We start from the raw sequence: 24,465 nt of genomic DNA, 5'->3' as shown, positions 1-24,465 counted from the left end.
GTAGCTTTCTGGCTGCTGGTGTCTCTGACTGACCTCTTGTGGATGGACATGACCAGTAGCTCTACCTGGTGATCCTCAGGCTTTCAAATGGAGGAAGAGCACATCTGAGTGTGGGCTTGCCCTGGCATGGAAGGAGAAATTCCCGTTGCTGGCAAAGCTACTGAGCTCACAGGAGGGTTAGGATGAGAGAGAAGCAAGATGTTTGTTTCAAAATAATTTAATTGCAAGGTTTCAATTTCTTTCTTTCCTGTGGGAGTGCTGGCAGCCTGTAGGAAAGAGAGTGTTCTGGCTTGTGGAAGTAGCAACAATTGAGATCAGAAGTCCCTTTCTCTGTTTTCCTTCCTGTATTCTCTGCTAGGCTTTTTTGTTGTATGATACCACTGTTAGCTAAATCCTTGCTGTAATGCAAACATCATGTAAGTAGGATGTATTAGCTGCAATTTTTATGACTGAACAAGACTTAGATCCTCCCCCCCCCCCCCTTTTTTTTTTTTTTTTAATTAGGCTGCATTTCTCATTTGTCAAAGCCTCAATGCTTTACTTCAAAATCTATTCCTGGCCACAATTTACAGCAAGATCAGGGCATCTTCATCTAACTGAATCAAAGGTTTAATATGAAAAATGAGGGCAGGGGATAGGGACTGATTACTTTAATATGTCCCTGGGATGGGTTAACTTTTCTTCCATTGTTATTTTCCTGTGTCTGTCAAGTTGAAATGTTAAGAGGAGCTTGGTTCCCCATTCCTCAAGAGATGCTGATTTATTGAAGTTTTGTGAAAAAACGAGATTAGATAGAAGAGAGAGACAGACTTTCTTGTATCCCTCCATAAGTAGAAACCTATAGTAGTGGTTATGGGAAGCCATGCATCTGTCTCAAGGCAAGAATCCCAAGGAAACGGGCTTTATGGTTTTGGGGTTTTCTTTGTGGAACTTTTTCTCAGCCTCATCCCATAGCAGCTTGCTAGCTGTGGAGTTCAGTGCTTTCTTACTGCTTGCAGGACTAGGGTTTGGCAGTAACCATGAGACTTGGACTTTCATAAAGTCCCTGATGTGATGTGATTCTTCTTTTGGGGAGACCACAACTTGATTTGCAGTTTGTTTTAATTGTAATCTGTGCAATTTTGGTTGTGTTCCTTGAGGATTCATGCTGAGCTCATCTCTGGAGGGTTTTGAGCATAAATGTTAAAAGAGACTGCTGCTTCTCTAAACATCTGCGATAAAATATGGGAGATGTGCATGGCGGGTGGAGGCAGGCAATAAAGAAAAAACTTATTCTGTCCTTTTTGTTGAGAGGAAGCTCAGCTGTGAAAAGGCGGTGCATCATGAGCTCTAATGAAAGACCAGCCGTTCCCCTTGGGAAAATGAAAGCACTTGCCTCATTTCCCTCTCACTGGCAGCTGTTGCTTAGGAATTTCATTTGAGAATGAAATGCTGCTTTGGTTGACCTGAGGACTGGCTTTAATACAAATGGCTTCCAGTGGTGCGCACTGGCGTATTGGGAAGGACAGCAAGATTTTCATAGACATTAGTAGCTCTGAGTAGAAGTAGTGTTTTGGGCCCAGATATATCATCTGTATAGATTCTGATGTATTCAGCTGTCTCCTTGAGATGAGTTTTTATCTTTCACATCTGTGCTGGGCTGAGGAATTAGCAGATAACATCAGAAGCAGGGAATGGAAGGAGACCAGGAGCTCTGATGAGGAAAACACTTAGTTGGGCTGGGAGGAGGAAGGGGTGATGACATGGCAGCCATCACTGAGAATATAATTTAGCTAAGTGATGGAGGAGTCACACCTATCTAAAGATGTTTTTTGGTTTTGTTTTGTTTTTTCCAGAAATAACATTGAAGTGTTTGTGCATTGTTTTACAAAGAAAAATCCCTTATTGAACACTGGCACCCAGAAGTGCCATTGTTAAGCCCAGCAATGTCTGGGCCTTGGCTGACAGAAGAAGACACAGTGTGAATTTTGCTGACCGCACTTGTACTTCACTCTGCTGCTGTGACATATGCAAGGATCTGTGGTTAGGCAATTCATCACCAGGACTAAATTTTGAAGAAAGGCAGTTTCACAATTCCCAGCATACAGATTTTGTGAGGTGTGTGTGCTGGGTGTTTTGTAGGGAGCCGAAGATGAATCTGCTGCATCTAAGTTGGCCTAGATATTAATTGACTGGCTGGACCGTGCCATCCCTCATGCCTCAGCCATGCGCTGGCTCCAAGGAACTGTGCTAGGCGTTGCAGAGCATGACTGGGGACCATGGGAGAGGGCCACGGTGGAAAAAAATTTTGTCCTGGGTTAATTGAGCCACTGGGTGATACAGGGTGGCTTCTCCTCTCACCAGACCAGGCAGAACTGTCACAAGAACTGATGGTAGGCATACTTGGCTGCAATATCTAAACCTCATCTCTGAAAGGCCCTTGCTCCTTTGTTTAAACAGCTGAGGTTGGAGTAACCGCTTTTCCAGTAGTCCCACCCTGAGCAGGTGTGGCTTCAGCCCCTTGGTGGCCATTTCAGAGCAAGGTGATACAAGCATATTGTAAAGCATGGTAGAGATGAGTTAATTACTCTGCTACTTTGCTATTGTATTGGATGACTCAAGGTCTTCTACAGATAATAAATTTACCTGCTGAGATAACAAAGTGGAATCTGATATGCTGGACCTAAGCAGAGTTAGCATAGCAAAGGACTTTTAGTTGGTTCTGTTATGAGGTGGCGTATGTGTGGAAGGAAATTGCAGAACTGTGGGAGATGAATTTGCCTAGTCTTCTTCCACCCACCTAAGTGTGATGGTCAAAGGAGACTGACTTATTTTAACTGAAAGCATGGCTAGGCAAAGCTGTATGGCAAAAGTGCCACTGGATACTGATTTCCTGCGTAACACAGAGAACATACCTTTATTTCACAGATCAGGAAACTGAGGCAAAAAGGAACACCAGTAAAACAGAACTGGTATTTCCAGGAAAGTTGGGGAAGAAAACTGTATACCATCTTGTCAGTTTCTCCTTGCATGTTGGTTAACTTTAATTAGGAAAATTAAAATACACAGATGCCTCAAATCTGTGTGTGCTACTTAAGGACACTCACTGAGAGCTGCTGACCCAGTGAATCACAGTGAGCTGAGGCTGGCTTGTTCATAATAAACTCAGTGAGGTGTTTCTTCATTGGCTTTCTCCTGACAGCAGTCATGTGGGACTTACTGTCTCTGCAGTCTGTGTGACAGCAGTGTGATTTTCTATAGGTGCTGGTGTCTAGCTAGTGAGGATGTTTTGTTTGCTTAGTTGGAGTAATGTGCTTTGATGTGTGTGCAGTTGGAGTGTTCTGAGCATTTGTTTGGGAGTGGGAGGGTATCTCCAGATTAATCCTGACAGATCTCAGGCTTAGGTTTCTGATGGGGTAGAGCTATATTTCCTTTCCTGTGACAGATGCCTTCCACTGTTCACTGTCTGTGGTCTTGATGGTCAAGGTGGTGGGCTGGAGTGAAAAAAATGTTTGAAGTAAACAGTGTTTTTTGTCTATTGCGTATCATACTTTTCTTGAATGGATTTGGATCTATTCTTTAATATTTTAATATACTAGTAGTCCTTTTTTGTATTCAGTTCATAGTTCAGTTAATGTATAATCTACATGCCGTTAAAAGGCTTTGGTTGTTTAGAAAATGCGTTACAGCTACATTTGTTGGCAGTATGCTACAGGAGGAGAATTTATGGTACAGAATCACAGCTCTTGCGTAAACAGGGCTCTATGTTTTCTGTGGGCTTAATTAAACTTTCTCAGAATTGCCTGGCCTCTAGTATCAGTGCAAGAAGGTGGAAATTCCAGCGGTATGTTCAGGTAGGGAATCATGTCTTAACTCAGCTGAGGGAGTGTCAGCTCCCCTGGTGATGTCCAGTGACCTACAGCTCTGTAGCAGAGCTACACGTGAGAAGACTGGCACGACTCAGCATCAGTTGTTGCTAGTCCCTCTCACCTGCTACATCCAGCTCATTGCCAACATGTGCAGCCATCCCTTTCTCTCCCGTTGTTCCCATCAGTTCCAGCACCCTCAAGCCCACTCTTGGAAACGCATTTGGCTCTGTCAAGAGCCTTTTTAGCATTTGGCGCTGTATTCTCCAACACCCATTACAGACCTGACTCCAGGGCATCACCAGAGTGAGTCTTCACACTCTTGTGCATACAGGTTGTTTCCTAGCTGTCAGCCTGGTGAAGTTACCCTATGCCATCAAAGGCAATAGGTTCTTTTTGTCATCTATAGTTATTAAAAGTCTGTCTTGCAAAATTAAACCTCTTGAGGGGTACAAGTTAATGTGAAGTGGGGTTTTTTTTGTTTGTTTTAAACAAAGGTTGAGGGTTTAAACATAGGAAAGGTGGTGAGTGTTCTCTTTTCTAGTTAATGTTTTCTATTCGTGGTAATGGATGTTGTGGATGATTTCAGTAGTCATGGTAACAATTGGCTCCAACAGGGTAGGTGAGAGAGGTACCTGCTTGAACAATCAGCAGTGGAATAATGTTAAATGCTAAAATTGAGGCGTGCATTATTGCAAGTTCAGTATCAATAGTGGTAGGAAATTGACAAGGTATGAACTCCACAACCTGCTTTTCTCTCAGAGATGAGTCTTGACTGGTTTCCACGTGAAGGAGCTTCTCTGCAGCTACACAGAGTAGGAACATTCCAAGTTAAAGCCTGGGTTCTTGGAATCAGTCACACAAACGGCAAATGCTCTGTCAGACCTTCATGGCCAGAGGCCTGCAGGCTGTTACCTGTCCCTGCAGTATCCACTGCTAAGGTTGTCTCGGCCCACTCTCGCAACATTATTGGAAGTCAACATTTAGAGTGCCTGTATTTTCGGACTTGGACTATGGGCTGTTGCTTTTGATATTTATTTTAAGCATGAAAACAGCAATAACATTTACTTTGATTTCAGAGAAAAAAATTACTACTTGGGGTTTTTTTTCTGTGCCTGCTTTGTTTTATAGCTATTCATTTGCCCCCAAATAGAACACTACAAAGCTGTAACAGCCTCTGGGGAGATGAAGCGAGCAGTTTAGATGAAGCTGTATTTGTCATTATTATGGGTGAATGTGGGGGAGGGTGAATATGAAAAATAGAAGGGCAAGAAAGCTTAATTTCTCTAGTGAGAATAGAGACTTGAATTCTGAAAACACTTCGTAATTTGATATTTTGTAATAGACTAGGTGGGGTCTGGCAACTGCAAGATACTACGCAGTCTTAGAGTTGGGCTTAAGGAACTAATAAGAGTTGTATTTTACTGGTGTTCCTTTTTGCCTCAGTTTCCTGATCTGTGAAATAAAGGTATGCTCTCTGTGTTATGCAGGAAATGGGTATCTGAGCCCAGATCAGAATTTAAGTCTTCTGGCTTCCAGTTCTCCATTCAGACCACACCTTTCTTTTTATAGCTATGGGAAAAAAGTCTGCTCCAGCATGTCATTTAGTGAAATGCCATATAGGAAAAGCAAAACTAAGCCCAAAAAGAGCTAAAACTAGCTGGTTTAAAATTAGGAGACAGAAAAAGTTTTGCAGATTCTTCCTGGCACGTGGAAACTTAGAGTTCAGCTCCAGATGCGCTCATCTTTGGGGTCGTTCCTGGCAAACTGAAGTGCCTGCAAAGGTGTGTGCTGAGTGGTGTCCAAAAGACTGTGATACAGGACTGGCCACTGAAGTCAGGGAAATCCTTTTTTTAGGATAAGCTTTGCCAGGATGTGCTTGTGAGGACAGATTGGAGCACTGTGATTGATGGTATATCCATACAGTGAATGTATAGTCCTGTGTTCAGATGTACCTTGAAAACATCAAGCTTCTTCAGAGCTTCTCCCTTTCTAAGTGAAGTCTTCAACCATTAAAGCTGAGCGTGGAAACTCTTTCGTACTATATATGGCATCTATGCTAGTGGTAGAAACTGGAGTGTATTTATAATGCTAGTTTGCTGCAGGAATATGGATAGGGAACAAATGTTTGTTTGGATAAAATCCAACTTCAGGGATTGGTTTTACTGCTGCGTGTAAAATCCATAGCAAGCTCGTAAAAGCAGCTGTTGAAAAAATCTAATAGGGCCTTAGCCATGGAAAAAGCCCATGAATTTGGTGTAACATGATACAGCTGGAAAGTTACTTGTGATGGGTCATGTAGTAGTCAGTGACCCTGTGTGTAGAATGCTGTCTGTTACATTGGAATGCAGGGGTGCTCTTACGTTGTTGGCATACGTGGAGATTGTTGGTGTTACTTGTTAGTACATGCTTCTGTTTTCATGTATGTTCTTCATTTGTTTAGAAATACCCATTTGTACCCTAAGTTATATTTCATGAAAATTGCAACTGTATTCTTAACAATATTGCATACCGTTGACATGAGCAAATCAAGCCATAAAATGGAGCCGAGCTGTTTTACATGATGTTGATAAATATTTGAATGAAAACAGTTGGCAGAAAAAGGGCACAAGTATCTTTGGGTGTGCTGATTTCACCATCTCCATTCAGGCCAAGTGTTCCGTTTGATTTGCCTAACATATTAACCCTTTCTGTTTCTATATGGCTAATTACTGTAAGTTGAGTCTCTCTGGAATAATTACCATTTGTACTAAGAATGCTTATGTCCAAAGTCATAAAATAATTGGGGTTTCTTTCATTTTTTAAAAAACTGCTGTCTCTGTTGTTGTTGTTTAAGGATGTTCAGAAGGAGAGAGAACCTCATGTTTATCTCAGTAAAGAAGAAGTTAAAGAGAAGATACAAAGCTATAATTCATCTGTCACTGATAAATTAAAGATGACCTTGGTAAGTTTTGCGTAGGACCGCTGTAGTTTTTAATAGGAGCAATTAAACTGTAACTTTGTAGTGCAATGTGAATCATTTTATTTTCAGCATCTTACATATGAAACTGTCTCTGTTTTACTTTGTAAGAGGCTCTTAAATCTAGAAATTAAATCTCATGTCTGAAATGTTTTTCATCCACATAGCTCTTTTATATGGATTGAAACAAACTGTAGTAGAAACAAATGCATATGTCATTTGAAATGTGTTTAAGAAACTTTCAGTTGACACCAAGATGTAAATTTGTCAGATGAAAACCCTCAGTTGGTAAACGTGAAGGTATATTTATCTTGTTTTGTAGATAAATTTTTGTCAGGTATCTCTCCGGTAACTTTTCTCATTGGTTGAGCATCTTTAAAGCATGAAATACTTACTATAGGGGGGTTAATTTTCAGAGTAGTCATACAGGTTTTCAGCATGAGACTTCCTTCCCCCCCCCCCCCAAACAGACAACACAGTCAATGGAATGCGTATGGAGTTCTCATTCCAAGGATTATGGACCAGGTCTAAGACTCCATCCAGCCTACCGCAGACGATACTAATAAAATTCACATCTATCTGCCTGGCAGGCTGTTACTCAGTTGCTGCATTGTCCAGGTTTTCTGATACATTATGTATTCCTGTGGGTTTATAGTATATGGAAATCTTGAAATTCCATTATATCCTAAACCATATAAGTACAACTACATACTAAAAAGATTTTTGTTACATGTCTGCATGTGGGTCAGGACTTATGCCTAAAACCAGACTGCATACAAGTTTTCTAGCTCTAGGTTTGATCAGTTTTGCTATTTTGTCTTTCAGAAGCAACCGGAATAAATAATTTGAAATTATTAGATTGGCATTTATTCTTGGGTTCTTTCACTTGCTACAGGATTTGAGCATCTAAATGCCTTAGATTAAGTTTACAAGCACAGCTGAAACGTGGGAGATAATTTTTCTGTTTCTGCATAAAACTGTTGTCAAAGATGCATGCTAGTGGTCTTTTTCACTTCATAGTTCTCTCCTGATGTGAAAACAAACTTATCACTAGTTTGTAGTATCTTTTGCTTGATGTGATCCTAATACTCTTAGAATTCAGTAATTATTAAGAACAAAATTAGTATTCAGCAGATATACCAGACAGAATAAATGTCTGAATTATTGAAACAATGTCTTTTCTATGAGATGTCACATATTACAGTGGCATTTAAATTGTGTTCACTGTGACCATTTTTATCAGCCTACTCTGCTAATATGTCACAACTGGTCATTATTAATTTTAACAGTTTGATACTTTTGTCCTGTTACAGAACGCAAATGGGATTTACACTGGCTTCATCAAAGTTCAGATGGAACTATGCAGACCAATCACTGTGCAGTCTTCCCAGAGCCAGGGGAGGTGTGTTCACAGCAATAACGAAACTGCTTTTTACTTGCCAGATGGCTACGTGAATACCCTTCACATCAGCAGCACCAATACTGTTCGTGAAGTTATTGAGGCCTTGCTCAAAAAGTTTTTCGTGGCTGACAACCCTGCAAAGTTTGCACTTTATAAACGCTGTCATAAGGAAGACCAAGGTATAAGTTAGGCTTGTGGCATTCTGGTAGTGAAGGGGTTTGGGAAGGGACTTGTGCTATAGGAATACTTGAAATAAGCAGGGTGGAAGAACTCAGATAAACGGAGGTGAGGATCTTGCTTTCTTGTCTTTTTTCCTTATGAAAAGTAGCATGTGTAAGAGACTAAAGAATTTGGGGATACTTAGGATAATTCACAAAAGCAAAGTAACCTACTAAACCATCTACACAGATCTCCTGTGTCTTGCAGTCCATTATATTTTATTTAACGTGCCCCCTTGTCAGGCTCTAAATTTCAGCTAGCTTGGTAACACTGCAGTGTTGTAAGACTGAATTACAGGACAGATTTTTTTTTTAAGAGAAACCTTGGTGTCTGTGATACCTGAAAGCCTTGCATTGGCAGACAGTTCTTGAGGTGACGAGCATTGTGAGCACGTGCATTGTGTTCATGTGTGTTAATTAGTGCACGTGGCTCTCCCAGTGCTCTGACTGCTGTTAGAAGTTTGTTGTATTGTGTTTGGAAATACCAGAAGATGCAAAAGGTATTTTTAGTGAAAAGTGCATTTTGCCATCGTTGTGTTCTTGCACTTAGAATCTGCCGCCTTCCCTGGACACTGAGAGCAGTTTCAGGACAGATGTTTCTGGCTGTCAGTCACACCAACTGTGTCAGGCAGGCAGAGTTGTCTTTTAGACTTTGTGTATGAATTTTTAAGTGGAAGAGGTATCCACATAGTGACACCACAGCTCTGATGTCTTAAATGCTTAGTTATAGCAACAGATCTGTGTTGCATTTCTTTCTTGTGGTTTTTTTCCCCTGCATGTATTCAAATGGTGTGCTGTGGTGACTAGAGGCCATTTCGTTCCTGTGTGAATGTAGTGTTGCACTGTTGCCATCAGTCTGCTCAGCTCCTCCCTAAAACTCATTTGCTCAAAACCAGAATGTAGACTAATATGTAGAAAGTATATAGAATGTGTAAATTTTGTAGCAACACATGCATCTCTGAAATGTTCTAACGTTAGCTAGCATCAATCATTCGAAGCATTTGAAACATCATTAGTAAAGATAATTACTGTGATTTTCTTCTCCTGCAGTTTATACATGCAAGCTGTCAGACAGAGAACATCCCCTCTACCTGCGTTTGGTGGCAGGCCCCAGAACAGAAATGCTCAGTTTTGTCCTACGTGAGCATGAAACTGGAGAAGTCATGGTATGTCACACATGCTGGTTTTGTGTGTGTGTTTAACTTCATGGATGAGTGGGCATCTGTTTCATCTGTGCGGACAGACAATCTATTTTTTGGAAGTGGTTTTTTTGTTATATTTACTTTGTGCCTTTTGTAAAGGTTTTATTTGTGGTTATTACTTGCAGAACAAAAAGCAGTTTAAAAGAGTAAAATTCTTTCCGATCCCCAAGATTTGCAAGGAAGGGTGTCTTACGCTGTTTCAGTTTGAAATTGTTTTGAATGTTTGAGGTTTTGTTTAAAAATACTGTGTATATATAAATTATTTGTGTATTTTCTGTGTATCTCATGCATCCTTTTCTCTTTCCAGTGGGAAGCTTTTAGTATTCCTGAACTGCAAAACTTCTTGCGTATACTGGACAAAGAGGAAAATGAGCAATTGCAAATATTAAAGAAGCGTTACGCAGCTTACAGAGACAAACTTGAAGAAGCCCTTGGTGGGGTGTGGAAACCTGGCTAAAAGGATGCGAAGGGACACTCAGGAAAAATGCACGCTACCAAATGTCAATATAGCATGCCAAACGTAACGTACAAAGAGCAGCAGAGAGTAGTTTTCTTTATTCAGAAGACTGTTTTGTGATGCCAGGGTACCTGAATTTTGCTATAGACTTAGTTCCATAAGCCAGGTCACTTAGCATCTTGCACCCACAAGTAAGGGATTCTGCATGTTTGTACATCAGTTTGCAACCCTCTGTGTGCTTAGAGAGTTTTCCAAGTTATCTTGGTGCAAGCTGTGAAACTGTAATCAATTTTCTAGGATGTTATGAAATAAGATATTTTTTTTCTTCTTTGCTTTAATGGTAGCTTTACAAGTAAGGATGTGCAAATTGATGGGTTAAAAAAATTAATAAAACTGTCTGGACAAGAATTAGATGGAGCACTATCTTCGAGATGAAATTGATTTGCACTACCTTTCTGTTTTCAAATGGTTACTGTATTATTTGTGAGAGAACTGTTATAGAGGGAAGGCATATGAGATCTTGTGGCTTGTTCTGTGAAATTTCTGGAAGTGGTCTTTCTAGAGAAGGTAAAGGGAAAGTTGAAAAGAAAGTAAGAGTTGAGGGTGGGGAACTCATAGCTGACAGAGAAGGACTGGTTTTAAATGGAAATAGTATTTACACAGAGGAGAGTTAAAGTACTAATTCTACAAGATTAAAGTTTTAGGATGTTGTAATATTGTGAGTAAGTTTTATGGGGTTTTAACTGCATAAATCCACACTGGAAGAGAAATAAAGATAATAGAAATAATGGGAAGGAATGAGGGGCAAAAGCTGAATAAGAATGGAATTGGAGCTGCACGTACAAGTCGTTATTGGAGAAGCTGGTTCTGTAAATGCATATGGGAGTTTGAAAAGTGCAGCAAAGCTAAAAAGCTGCTTACTTGAATTCTGAAAAGTGGTCAGTAAGTGTCTCAGATAACTCTGTGAGAAATAGGCATCAAGCAAGTGTTCAGACATAAGCTGTAACTACAAATGCATTTGGTCTTTATTTTAAGTCAGATCTTTCCTCTGGCTCAGCAATCCATTTTTAGGCTGGATAATTTTGAATTACCATATCTGAAAGACAAAAATAGCTTCCTCTGTTTCTTTGTTTATTAAAGGCTCAGTCAGGCAAAGAAAGTAGAACTTGTTATTCGTGTTCCATCTTAGCAGAAAATTAACATTTATCGTCTTTGTTGGTGACTGAGCTTAGCAACTCTTGCTAAGAGTACAGCAATACAGGTTTTTTTCCTTATGGTCTTTAAATTCTTAATTGAAAAACTGATTACCAAATTTTGCAGACTGCTGATTTACTTGATTTAAAGTAGGAAAAATGTAGCAAGAAAACTTTTTACTTTACTGTAAATATAATTGTTCTTTCAGAGTTATTTATCTAAAAAAGTACGTTCAAAAGAAACCAAAGAAGTGGGTGTGCAATAGAAGCATGAGGCAGATTTGAGTAACTGATACGTTGGTCATTATCATGCCAGAGAGGAAATGATATACTGGGGGCGGGGGGAAGGGTGGAAAGAGGTGGAAGAGTGCTAACGATTTAAGAGCAGCAGAAGGTGGGTTTTTTCCCTCCACTCTTAGGGTGTTTGTTTTAAATGCCCAAGGAATTGTTAAAACTTTGGTGACATCTAATGGATACTGTGTGAAACTCCAAGATGCTTCTGTTCTTCCCCTTAATTTGATGTAATTGTGCCTTTGTTTCCTTTCCTTAGTAAGACTTTTTTAAAACTCTTCACAGGTTTTTTTGGTCAAAAGGATTTGCAAGCTTAATGAGACAATCATAATTTTTTAAAGTGTTAAGAGAAATTTAAGAGTAGGACTAACTAAAGTATATATAAGGCATATCTTGTTTGGGTTTTAATTTCACATGTAACATTGTAGTGCATGTGTGAGTTAGTAACATTATCCTCAAGTGAGACACTTTATAAAGGTTCAGGGAATGCTTTTATGTTTTGTTGCAATTTATTTTTCTATGAATGCAGCAGCATGTCAGTGGGTATTCTGTTAACATCTACTTAATTTATGTATCAGTCCATAAATATGTAATCATTACATAATAGCTGTCAATATTGAACCATTTGTTGCTCAGATTTAAACACTGTTTGAGTTTAGAAGTGGAATATAAAAATATGTGAATTTTGTTTTTACTTGAACTAAACTATCAGTCTTTTAAGTAGGCGCATCTGCATTTACTTTCGCCAAAAACCTCAATCAGTGTTGTATGCACTATGAGTCTTGATTTGGGGTGACGGGGGTGGGGGACCAAAATAAACTTATATTTTAATTTTGTCTTAGTCCGCGGTTAATTATTCTAAGATGTCGTGTGTGGAGTTAATTTCTTCTTTTTTTACACACTGGCAATTGCAACAGTTTAATTTAAAAGAAATGGTCATGCCTAGTCAGTTTTGGTTTTTTTGTTTTTTTTAATTTTAGCATCAAGTTGAACTGTCAAAGCTTTCGCTGCAAAACTTTTAATTTCATTACCTGATGGTACCAGAATGATTAAATGATGGGGTGGGGGGGCAGGGGAATGCAGGGAAACATTAAAATGTATGTCTTTTAAAAACAAACATTTAAACTATTTATAATTTTGACAAGCTTAGCTTTATTTTTGTAGGGAAGTTTTTATTCCCCTTAAAGTTATTACTGAAATGGCAAAAAAAAAAAAAAGTGATGGTTCCATTATTAAAGTTGAAGTTGGCAATACTTAGTTACGTGATGTGTGTTTATTTTTTTCCTGTTACCTGAGGCTGGTGTTGTGCTTGCGGAGACCTCGTAGCGGTAAGTCGCGTGGGGAGATGCAGCCTGCCTTAAGCAAAAAATAAAGTTTGCCTGGTGCTACAGAGACATTTCGGTGTACGTGTCCCAGTCATAATTGTATACATATTTTAACTTTGTCTCCTGATTTTTAGTAAATAATACTACAGAAAAACGAAGCCAATCGATTTACCCAAATACAACAATAAAAAGACCCCAGTGTTTTGAAATTTACACTTACACCTTGAAGGTTACCTTTCCTTTCGCAGATGTACCTCAGGCTGGGCGCCGCCGGAGGGGCGGAGGAGCCGCCGCCGCCCGACGTTACCGCCCTGGCGGCGCTGCCGGCTCCCCGGGGCGGGAGGGCGGGAATTCGCCTGCAAGGCGGGGCCGCCCGCCGCGACGCCATGTAAGCTCCGGGCTCTGCGGCGGGGCGGAGGGCGATGCTGTCCGCTCGCCCCCGTGAGGGTGGGGGCCGTGCGTGAGGAGAGGTCTCCCCGCGGCGGGCAGCGGAGGGGGGCGCGGGGGCAGCCGAGGGCAGCGGGGGCGGCGGGCGGGGCGAGGCTTTCCTTCCCCTCACGGAGCCGGCCCCGCCGCAGCGGCAGCGCGGTGCGCGCTGTCCCACCGCAGCTGGCGGGAAAGCCCACGGGCGGGTGGTTTCTTCTTGTAAAAAAACCTTGCGGAAACACGCGGGGAGTACAGTGAGGAAGTGTCCTGGGCTGGAGGCGATACCCAGGTCCTCCCTCCTCACAAAGTGCCTTTTGCCCCTCTTCATCTTTAAAGGCTTTGTAGTGGTTTTCTCTGGAAACCTGTATATTTAATTTTCTGGTTACATATTTTGTGTTTCTTAAAAACGGTTTTATCTTCCATATTTGAATTTGTAGAATGGAGCTACTCTGCTGTTGCTCTTCCCTTTGGCATTGCAGCCCTGCAGCAGAGGAGATAATGGTTTGACTGGTTCCTTGAAGAGTGGATGCATACACATACATGCACCTGGTAAAACCTGTTAATAGCAAATCCTCCAATCCTCAGCCAGAGTAAGGCTGGTAAAAGGCCTTACAGACCAGAGCCAGCAAAGTTGCTCACCTCACAAGTAATAGGTCTTGTGTCTCTGCTACTGGAAATATGACTTCGCAGAATAAACCTTGTGGGTTTTGGCTGGTTCAGGGGCTGGATCACCCATGCAGAGCCGAGAGGAGCTCCCCTGCAGATACAGAGCAACACAGCAGTATTGCCTGTAGAGCAGCCAGGCCACTCCTTTCCATGGCAGGAATTGCCAGTTTGCTGCAGTCTGACTCCTCTTACTCCCCTCCTGCCCTCCTCCTGTATGTGCATGAGTATCCAATAGTTTTCTTCTCTTCCCAGGTTTTCAGCTGCAGTCCTTGCAGCTTTTGCTAGCATTTACTTTTCACCATCTCCCGTTGATCCAGAAGTGTTCATATATGTCCCCCTACTTAATTTTAAAGTTCAATAGCACACGTGTTTCTCATTAAATACTGCTTTCAAAACTTCTCCTATACTTTTAATCCTGCAGGAGCATATAGAACATGTTATTTAAGTTCATATCTGGGAGGAATTGTGTTTCTCACCTAAAGCTGGAAAACGGAAACACTTTTTTAAACAAGTGAATTTCAAGCAAAATAACGCTGACCTGTGCACTATTCACATAGAGAGACTGTTAGTAGATCTCAGATGAATGATAAGGGTTAAAACTGTCTAGGATCATGACGATTTTATTTGTATTGATTTCAGGGGAAAAAAAAGGTCCTAAAAAGTCTGTATTCTTTTTAGCCTGGGCCTGCAAATGCCGCAGAACTGTTAATTTAGTTTGAAGTAATAGGTTTAACAAATATTAACAGTTTTAACAAATTCTTTTAAAAAAGAGAGAATACCTTGTTACTTGCATCTCTGGAATAAAGTCCTATTACTTTCCCTTCAAATAATTTTACAATCCAATGTTGGTTTTTTTCTTACATCTAATTTATAATTAATTTGCTGCAGCTTTGAAAAGCCACCTCCTGCCTTAGTTGGATCATTGCAAGTAAATAAAAAGCTTCAGAGTGGACAAAGAATCTTCTCAGGACAACTGAAAGGTCCCCGAGTATTTTAAACTTGATGATGGAGGCAAGTAGGTAACTTCTAAATGGGTAAAATTAGACATCTGCTACATGTTATATGCTATCTGTTTGTCAAGTTTCTAGAAGAAAACACTTAAGAAGTTAAATCCAAGACTTAAAAATTAAATCCAAAGAAGGAAAAATAGGAATGTTGGCTAAACAAACAATGTTGTTCTTCTGTATTTTAACATTTGTAAACATTTCCCTGGAAATCTTCCAGAACATTTTATTGTCTGCTGCTCCCAAGGACACAGCAAATGTCTTACTATATTAAAAACCATAGACCCACAAATTGGTGACATAGATAAGTCTTATTAAAATATAATTCAAAAAAGCTATAAACTAGCATATTCTTTAGAAGTAACATGCAAAAACAGTTGAAGATTTTTATGGGAATTCTTCCAAATGTTGAGTCTAAGCTTGGGCTTTTGACATAGAACAAGTGATAAGCTTGCCTTGTTGTTTTGGTTGTTTTGGGTTTTTTTCCTTTTCCTTTCTGTTTCAGGTCTCCAAAAGCAGTGTTAATATGCTGCTTGAGCTCAGTCACCGAGTTCAGCATGCTCTCATTGCAAAAGCTGTTACTGAACACGGAGCCAAAGAGAGAAGGCAAATGGGAGTTGTTTTTAAAATTTGCATAGTTCTCAAAAACATATTCTTAGAGAAGCTTGAAATTGAAAAGAACTTTTCACTGTAACAGAAAACCTCCTCTTACTTACCCACATAATCGTCTTGGTTTTCCGGCAGCTGTGAGGTGGCAAAATGGTAGGTGCAGGAACCTTACGGGTGGTGGGAAGCAGAGGGCTGAAGTGGTATGGAGTAGCCCATTTTGCATCTTTCCACCAACTCTCTTACCCAGAGTGTGACCAAAGTAGGGACTGTGACAAAAGTTCAAGCCAAATAGAGATACACTGTGATCTTCTGTTTAGGAAACAGGGTTAGTGCTGTGGACTCAGGACTTACCTATTTTGGAGTAATTATTTTCCTCTCCATGTGTCAGTGGATAAAATAGAATCCTGTAGTAGCCAGTGCAGACAGGTAGGCAACTCTCAGCCCATAGCAGTTTGAGCCAGGTAGTTCAGACACCCTTCCATACTGCTGGTGCTGCTTTTATGGTATTTTTCAAGGAAATATTGAATAGCCTAGGACATGTTTGTCTTGTGTGCTACAGAGGTGAGAGGTAATCATCTGAAATGATCTTGTTTGCCATTGTGCAGGCTGAAATTAGAAGCGTTTTCAGTTGTAGCAGCATAGGCCTGGAAGGGACCTAGCTCAACACCTCACACCGAGGTACCTATTCCTAGCAAATGTCTTCTCAAAGCTGTTTCCTTCCTGCTTTCCTCAAAGGTGTTATTTTAAATTGTCTTTTTATTGCGCTTTTTGTTCTCCACGTCTCCCTCTACAACTTTCAGAAAGGTTGCAAGGGTGGTTTCAGTGGTGCAATGATTTTTGTTTCTAAATTTAACCTCTTTCTGTATAAACTACTGCTTTGGTTCTGCTTTTCTTGAGTGTGTTAATTCTACCATGGATCTTCCCTGAGTTTAAGGGTGTTTTAGGAGACTGGATTCAATCACTTGAAATCATAAGATATGACCAAGGTTGTAGTAAGTGTTGTGATGGTGTGGCCTGATTCAGGTAAATGCTGTTTTCCATATGAGTAATGCAGGATATTACGGGTAATTAAAGTGGTTTTGCCTTCACTTTACTACAAATACCCATGGGAGAAGTCTGGTGCAAAACCCACTTGCACTAGCTATATAAATCTAAATACAGCATCACGGCCCAGTGTATAGCATGATAGAAAATAGCATTACAAGTCTAAGATTTCTATCCTTAAATACACAATCTGTTACGTGATCGGACATTTCAGCTGTTTCCAACATGCCTGGGGAGGCATTAGAATGCCAGTATATTTTATGACAGCAAAGTTCAGCCGCTGTTTTTTCCCAGGCAAAGTTGTTGTATTGAACAGTGCCTCTGAAGTTCTCCGTTTGGATAAACAGGTGCCTTCTGTATGCCAGTAATCCGACAGAATTCTTTTAATCTAGATCTGACAGCTGATACTTTGAGAATCTGTCCTATTTGCTCACAACATTTTCCCACAGATGTGAGCGAGCAGATGCTAGACATTTTTATATCTGTTTATCTGCTCTGGTGTAAGTGCTCATCAGACAAAATCAGAATCTGAGGGTTTTTAGTAATATTGGCACAGAAGGGTGGCTTTCATGGAGTATCTTTTAACACCTGTCACCAAGTGACAGTGCACATTTTTAAATGTAAACAAGGCTAGGGTGAAAATGCAGGTCACACTTAAGAAAATGTCTACTTTACTTCAGTCTATGTAAATAAGACAAATCTGAGGACTGTTTCCAGTTAACAGACTTTACACTAAAAGTATATTTTGTTGAACAGCAAGTCTAGGATTGGTCATGCGCATTGTACTATTTTCAGGCCCTGGACTAGTCAAAAGGTAGGACACTATTTTGCAAAGGGGGGGCTTAATTATTGCTCGTGTTTTTCCTTTGATTCTCTACACAGAAGTTTTTGGAGTTACAATAAAATGTCAAAAGATGTGAACACTTCCTTCTTGTGAGGTGTCTGTCTTGTTAATTTAAACACTTCAGAAGCAGAGGAGAAACCAACTGCTGAACAGGTACCTAATAAAAAAAGTGCTTAGTCCTTTAATGCAAACTTACACATTTTTGGTATTATTCTGGTGGTTCAAAACCAAAGCCAAACATCAGAGTTTAAAAAAAAAAAAAAAGAAAAGAAAGAAAAAAACACTTGTTTTTTTTGTTTGGGATTTTAATGTCGTAGGAGAAGTGTGACTTTCTTGGTTTGGATCACCCATAGTAATGTTTTCCTTTCGTCTACTGAACATTTTAGCTGGCTGATAAAGTGGCAGAACCCTCAGGGCACACAGGTAGATCATGTGAGCTCTGCTAATGCTTTCACTGATTTTCATTGACACTATGAGAATATCCCTATGAATCTTTAGTCCCATCCTTGATGCCTTTGCTGTTAACCCAGAGGAGCATTAAAATGGCTTTTAATGTATTAAGTTTATTTAAAACAAACATGAACAACTCATATTTTTTCTAATCTCCAATTTATTATTGCTCTTTTTGCTTTATAAAAATATATTTAAAGCAAGTTGTATGGTTTCCTGTCTGTTTCATTGCTTTATGTGTGTATAGAATATATAAATTGGGAGCAAGAAGGAAGGGCACACAATAATGAGGCATGTCCTTCTTTTATAGCAAGTTTTATTTGCCTTAGTCTCTTTTAAAACAGTCTTCTAATATACTTATTTTAAGGTACCACCTACACTGGTACTGTGGATGGGAAGCTGTGGATGATCAGTGGTGACCAGCTGCATTTCATGACTCAAATGGGGCAGGATATACCTGAACGTGGTGAGCAATTGGTTTGATGTGAAAATGACAACAGACTTGTTCAAATAATTGTCACTGAATGAGAAACAGAGTGCTATTTTAGCTGTTGTTAATGTTTTCTGATTCTTTTCTGCAAATTTCTAAGAGAAGCCTACTGCTGTTGTATAGTTTTTCCTAGTATAGGTGGGATTAAGGCATAATGGCGCAATTTTCTAGCCCTTGTTGAGATTGACTTGCCACGGATTGCCATTTAAATAAAGCACATTTTAAAGAAGTCCTTCTACAAAAAGCTTTCCAAGGGTGATCTAAAGACACAATTTATCCAATTGTTTTCCTGCCTCAAGATCAAAATGTATTCTAGAAACTGTTCAAATCTTACAAAGGAATCAGAGACTCAGATTAGCATGTCCTGGTACCATCACCAGTAACTGGACTGCAAGGTTGCATTTTCTTTCCTTATTTATAAATGATGAAGACAAACACTGAAATGTTTAAATTTTCATCCTGTTCCTTTTTGATGAATCAAGGAAGTCTGAAAGGTCATTCAGCTAGCTGATCTGCTTTAGCCTGGTTTCCTAAACATGTGACAGTTACGTAGGTGCTTTGGCCCTACCCCAAAGTCGCTGTGCTATGGGCTAGTCTCAACTGAACCTGAAAGAATTCTCAAAGATTACTGAACTTCTTTAGTCTTATGTCAATAATTGACTATGTAGAAGTTAAGAAACCAAAAATTGGTCCATTCAGAGTGAGACCAGAACTCAGGTGTCAACTTTTTGGCAGCTGTCAGTCAGTCAGCTTGTGTTAATGAACTGCTAACAGCTCCAGTGAGCTGTACTGGATGTTGTCCCTTGCTTACTGGAGTACTGGGGGAAAGTGTGTATTTTGGGCATTAGGTCACAAAACTGCAGGGTGTCAAGCTTTACTGTTTTCACTGCTCAGGAAAATTACTCACTATAAAAATACTAAACATGGTAGATCTGATTTTTGTAGTTTTACCTGAGGATTACTTACAGGACTCTCACGTGAGCTGTGGACCTTGGGCCCCTCAGCTAAAGGAAAGCAGTCAAATCTTTCCTAAAAGCAGTTTTCTCCCATCGTTTTCTTGGGGATATAAAATGAACAGCAGCTAATCTAGTTTGTTTTACTGATTTAATAATCCTACCTGTTCTTCAGTCATCTTTAAATGTCTGGGAAGAGAGCAGAGCTGAATTTCTTTGAATGGTGGGAGCAAATTTTTTCACAAGCAATAGCAAACAGAGATGGACATTATACTGTCACTTCCTTTGCAAGTTACTTTTAGAGAACAGTTCAAGGAAGCTTTTAAGGATCTAGTTTATTCAAGGATAACAATTCAGTGCTTTTCAGCTTTTGCATTTTAGGATCTTAATTTTGTCAACCTCCTGGTTTTATATATTCTCCTATTTGTATTTCAGGAACTCCAGACTATAAACCAGTATGTGGCCAGCCCCACAGAGCCCGAATGGATCAGGATGGTAGCGTGATTGTGCTGGAATCTTATTTAGGCCTGTACAAAGTCAATCCAAGGACAGGACAGAAAACCCTCCTGCTATCGAGTGAAAAAGGCGATGCTACGTTCAGTGGGGAAGCAGATTGATCTTAGGTTTGGTCCTCATGCTTACATATAAATTGGAAGATCAAGGCACTTTAATCAGTTGAGATCAGTACTAGTTACTGTGGGAACTGGGACTGATTGAAAGCCCATTGACTTCATGTTGTTAAATTTTGTTTAAAAATCCAGAAGAAAACAACAGCAATTACATTTGTCAGAGGCTTTTGGTTTGGTATGCATTATGAACATATTCCCCTGCAAGTGAAAGTAATCTGGAGCTTGGACTTGGGACAAATTGAGGATAGCATTAACTATGAGATTTGGAATTGCAATGTCTGAGTCTTAACATTGTGTGGACCTGAATAATTTTGAACACTTGGTGGTTTTGTACCTATTAATCAGTAGTCATTTTTATTAACTAGGTGTGAATGGGCTGCCTTTCAAATTCCTAAATTGATAAGAAATATCAAAGAAAAATGTGATTTATTTTACTGATTCAAGTAGCAGGTGGGAAAGACAACATCACGAATGTAAAGGGAGATGAGGTAACCTTTGCAGCCCTTTGTCCAGGCAACCTAAGTGTTGTGATTTTGTGCTGGCAGCACTGTGTACTAGGCTTCAGAAGAGACAAGCTTTTTTGATTGTGCTTGTGTTTTAGCCAAGCATGCTATGAATCCAGCATGTTCTAGCCCTGAGGCACAGTAATGGGCTGTTCTACTCTGTAGCTGCTTTTCCGGGAAAAAAACAAACAAAACCCCACCAAACAAAAAACCCCAACCCCCCACAACTAACCACAAGCCTCAAAGTATGAATTGTCACGTGATACACCACAGTCTGGATTTTTACAGCATGTTAGTTTCTCTCTGGTCTCATCTGTCTACAGGCATGTACTTATTCTGCAGTAAACGCAAGGTAGCTAACTGCTGGTGTACTTCAAGGTATCTCTTCCGTGTAGTCATAGCCTTTGAGTAAAACTATCTTGCACAAACCGTCTGTTTGCAAAGCTGAAATTCAGTGAGTTCACAGACAAAGTTTACATTGGGTCTTCATTTCTACTACAACTGTGGATAAAATTAAGCAAGGAGAAAAATCACATGAAAGGAGATATATTTAAGGGGTGGGAAATCAAGACCCAAGTTATTAAAGGGGAAAAAAATAGCTGAAATCTCTTACTTGTCACTTTGTTTCTTAAAGCTATTAGAATTATTGTTTGGTGGTACACCTTTGCCATTTAGTATTTCACATTTGACAAGGGACTACCAGTACAAGGACAAACATAAAGGCAATTTCCTCTTCACAGGGCTTGTGTGTATATAATTCAAAGCCACCCTGCACATTTTTAGTAGAAGAAACATATTCAAATTACTTCATATCAGAAGTAAAATGTCAGCTGTTTACTTGCTTTCACAAAACACTCATGAATGCTTTCCAGTTTGATTTGAAGAAGTTGTAGTTGTTCACAGAACCTGACAGCCCTCAGTATTTTGCTAAGGCAGAAACTGCAGAATAATGTTTTGAGCTATGGGCTTTAAAGCCCCCAGGTTCCTCTGTTTTTACAACAATGCTGTGATCAGCCTGGGAAATGACGTGAACAGCATCCTTGGCTCCTTTAGTGGTACGAACTTACTGTTTCTATAAAGATGCCATCTACCATTCTGTAAAATCTGCTTTCATTTAATTTATGTTAAAACAACTTCTGAATATTTTCTGTTCAAATTGAAACCGGGTATTTTGATAGCCTAGTTGTTAATTAGATGTATTAAGGTAACCGAAACAAACTATCTTGCTTATCTCTTGGCCTCTGACCCTGTTTCAAGAACGGTGCTCAGTGGCTGGTACATGGCAAATAGGATTGCACTGTCTCCCTGTGAAAGTGACATACCAACAGCAGGAACCAGCATATGTAGAATCATACAGTATGTTAACCTCCATTCTCCTCCTGGATATAAAATACTACATTTCAATTTACATCATATGTTTTTAATCTTTTTGTAGACACAATTTTCATGTTCTTAATTTTCTGGTTTTCCTTACTTTTCTAAAAATGTAAACTGAGGCTGTGCAGTTAACAGGGTTGCTGTCAGAAACTTAGCCTAAATTACTTTTTTCTACTGCAGGAGTCAGGTTTTAGTTAATTCTAGGTAGAGGTTAACAGCTGCACTTCCCACTGCCAATTTTTTTATACCAATTTACTGATATATTGGGCCCTAATTCCCTCAGACTCAATTACAATTATCCTGATGACTCACTCCATTGTTACAGTTACAATAGACCTCAGAGGACAAATGTCACTGAAGGATTATTAGTGAAATACTCCATTTTTCCCTTTTTAAAGGGAGCCAGTGTTTTAACAGGTTTCTATTTCATGGAAGTTCTAAAGCCAAATTTTAATATTAGTTTTCATTTAACAGAACATTTTCTATGGATAGGGTTTGGCATTTTTTTTAATAGAACCCCAGGGGGTACTGTTTGTATTACATGTAGAAAGATGAGGGTTTTTTTCAATCAGTATTACCAAAGTTTAGTCGCTCTTTGCATTTACTATTTCCTGCAGAGTTCTTTTCTGTATTTTGAAAAATTCCTTGCATGAATCAAAACTACAGCTCTTCCATGCTGTTAAGCTTGCTGGATTTTGCAGCAGCCACTGTAACTCATGTACAAAATTCCTTTTGCAGCTATTGGGTGAGTTGAAGCTAAAGGAAAAAAAACCAAACAAAAAAACCCCACAAACCCAAAATGTAGTTTTTGTGGACAACCTGCCTGGGTATCCAAACAATATCAGGTTATCAAACACAGGCTTATACAGAGCTGGAATATCTACTGCTGACTTCCCTAGTTTTTCATCCTTTTCTGGATGTTTTAGGACCATATTCATTCCTGAAGAGATTTATTGCAAATATAACTTTGACACTGCATAAGCATTAACTATCTGTGTCACAAAAATGTTAATTTTTTCAATATGAAAGAACTTGCTATTCTTCATTAGGAAATGCAAGAGAACACGTCATCTTTACCAGCCAGCATACCAAGACATATTAACTTTGATTTTTCAGGACCATTTGAGGATTGATTGGTTTCTTTTTTATGTATTAAACCCCAGCAGTTTTACTGTTGTGGTAACACTAAGAACCCATTTATACAGTAGGAAAATCAGTGTTGACAGAGGTAGCCCATAGTTGTAAGCTCTTAGCCCTTTGTTTACAGCAACATGATATTGTCAAGGCAGGTGAAGAACCCTTCACAGAAAATGAGGATTCTTCTGTAGGAATCAAACTCTTCAAAGTCATTCTTGCCAAGCAAGAGTCATGGAGCTGGTCATGATTATCCACGCTACATTTATAGGAACCATGCTGCCTTTTCCCTAGAACTTGCACAGGAAAAAAACCACTGAAATGGTTGATTCAGTTAAGAGGCACTTGATGGAACGTAATTCCTGTTTTTAGAAAATGGGTGGCTTTTGGCAGCTAGAATAAGTTCAAACAACTTCTACACCTTCTTGAGCAAGCAGGCACTGACTGTGCTTTAAGATTAGTGAGCGATTACTGGTCTGCCAGCTTTAGACACAGTCCAGTGGGTATTATCAAAAGATTATGTGACAATATATTAGCACTGCCATTTCTTTCTAGCCATGCAGTTTCCCAACCCCTGCCCTGAATAAAGCATTAACGCTGTGTACTTCTTTTTCTAAAACAGGCTACTGCTTTATCATTCTACAGCATTTTTCTTCACAAACATGTCTTGTTCTTAGAAATTAACAACAAAGAGACATTGTGGCAAGCTTCCATGACCCTGATGGTGGTACCGCTTGGGCTGTCAGTGATGTCTTTGAGCATGATAGGAAGGTGTACCTAGGTAATACAGAGCTGTCTTTTCTTGTGGTGCTACAGGAAACTTTGTAGTTTTTGTAAGCTGCAGCATCAAAAGACAGACAGCGATGTTGTTACAAGCAGCCATTAAATAATTTTCTCTGCTTAATGGAAGACTGCTGCTTCACTGAAGGAGGAATGAAACTGATACCACGTGGTTAAGCAGAAATGAAAACACAATGCAGAAATACTTGTTTTAGAAGCTTGTGAAAAACATCAGACCTAAATAGGTTAAAGGTACCTAATCAACTTGCTTTATAGTTCAGAAAATAGTTACGTATATATTTTTAAACAGCTGCACAGAACCATATGAGGAATTAAAATCTAACAGGGACAGAGGTAAGTAGCACCAGTCTTACTGTTGCTCACAGTTCCCATTTTGGAAAAAGCCTTGCGTAGGATTTTATTCTTCCTTTTTCCCAGAGGTAGAACACACTGCTTTGAATTATGAACAACAGTTTCTGTATTGTCTCTTTTGTTAAAGTTTTCCATCTATTCAACAACATCAGTTTCTAAGGAAATATGAGCAAGTACAGCTTGCATTTAAATTTGTTCTCTCACCTCAGTGTTTCTTCTTGCTGCAAAGCAGTCACGTGTTGTCTTGCAAGATGCTGTAATAAGGTTCCCTGTGACCGTATAAAAGTTCACT

The 24,465-nt window shown here is 39.6% G+C and overlaps 1 protein-coding gene across 2 annotated transcripts in view; it reads left to right on the top strand.

Moving 5' to 3' along the window:
• The window catches only part of RASSF3 (Ras association domain family member 3), a 111,818-nt gene extending 99,410 nt beyond the window's left edge, over positions 1-12,408 (top strand). For both annotated transcript variants that reach the window (XM_056338926.1, XM_056338927.1), the window contains 4 exons: positions 6,682-6,789; positions 8,118-8,385; positions 9,475-9,590; positions 9,934-12,408. In XM_056338926.1, the coding sequence (XP_056194901.1) occupies positions 6,682-6,789; positions 8,118-8,385; positions 9,475-9,590; positions 9,934-10,083 (642 nt within the window). In that variant the 3' untranslated portion in view covers positions 10,084-12,408. The remainder of the gene's footprint in view (positions 1-6,681; positions 6,790-8,117; positions 8,386-9,474; positions 9,591-9,933) is intronic.
• Positions 12,409-24,465: the final 12,057 nt, after the last annotated feature.

Source organism: Falco biarmicus, chromosome 5 (assembly GCF_023638135.1).
Source record: "Falco biarmicus isolate bFalBia1 chromosome 5, bFalBia1.pri, whole genome shotgun sequence".
NCBI classification, from domain to species: Eukaryota; Metazoa; Chordata; class Aves; order Falconiformes; family Falconidae; genus Falco; species Falco biarmicus.
Note: the sequence above shows the minus strand (reverse complement) of the source record. Positions and strands in the feature narration are given on the sequence as shown.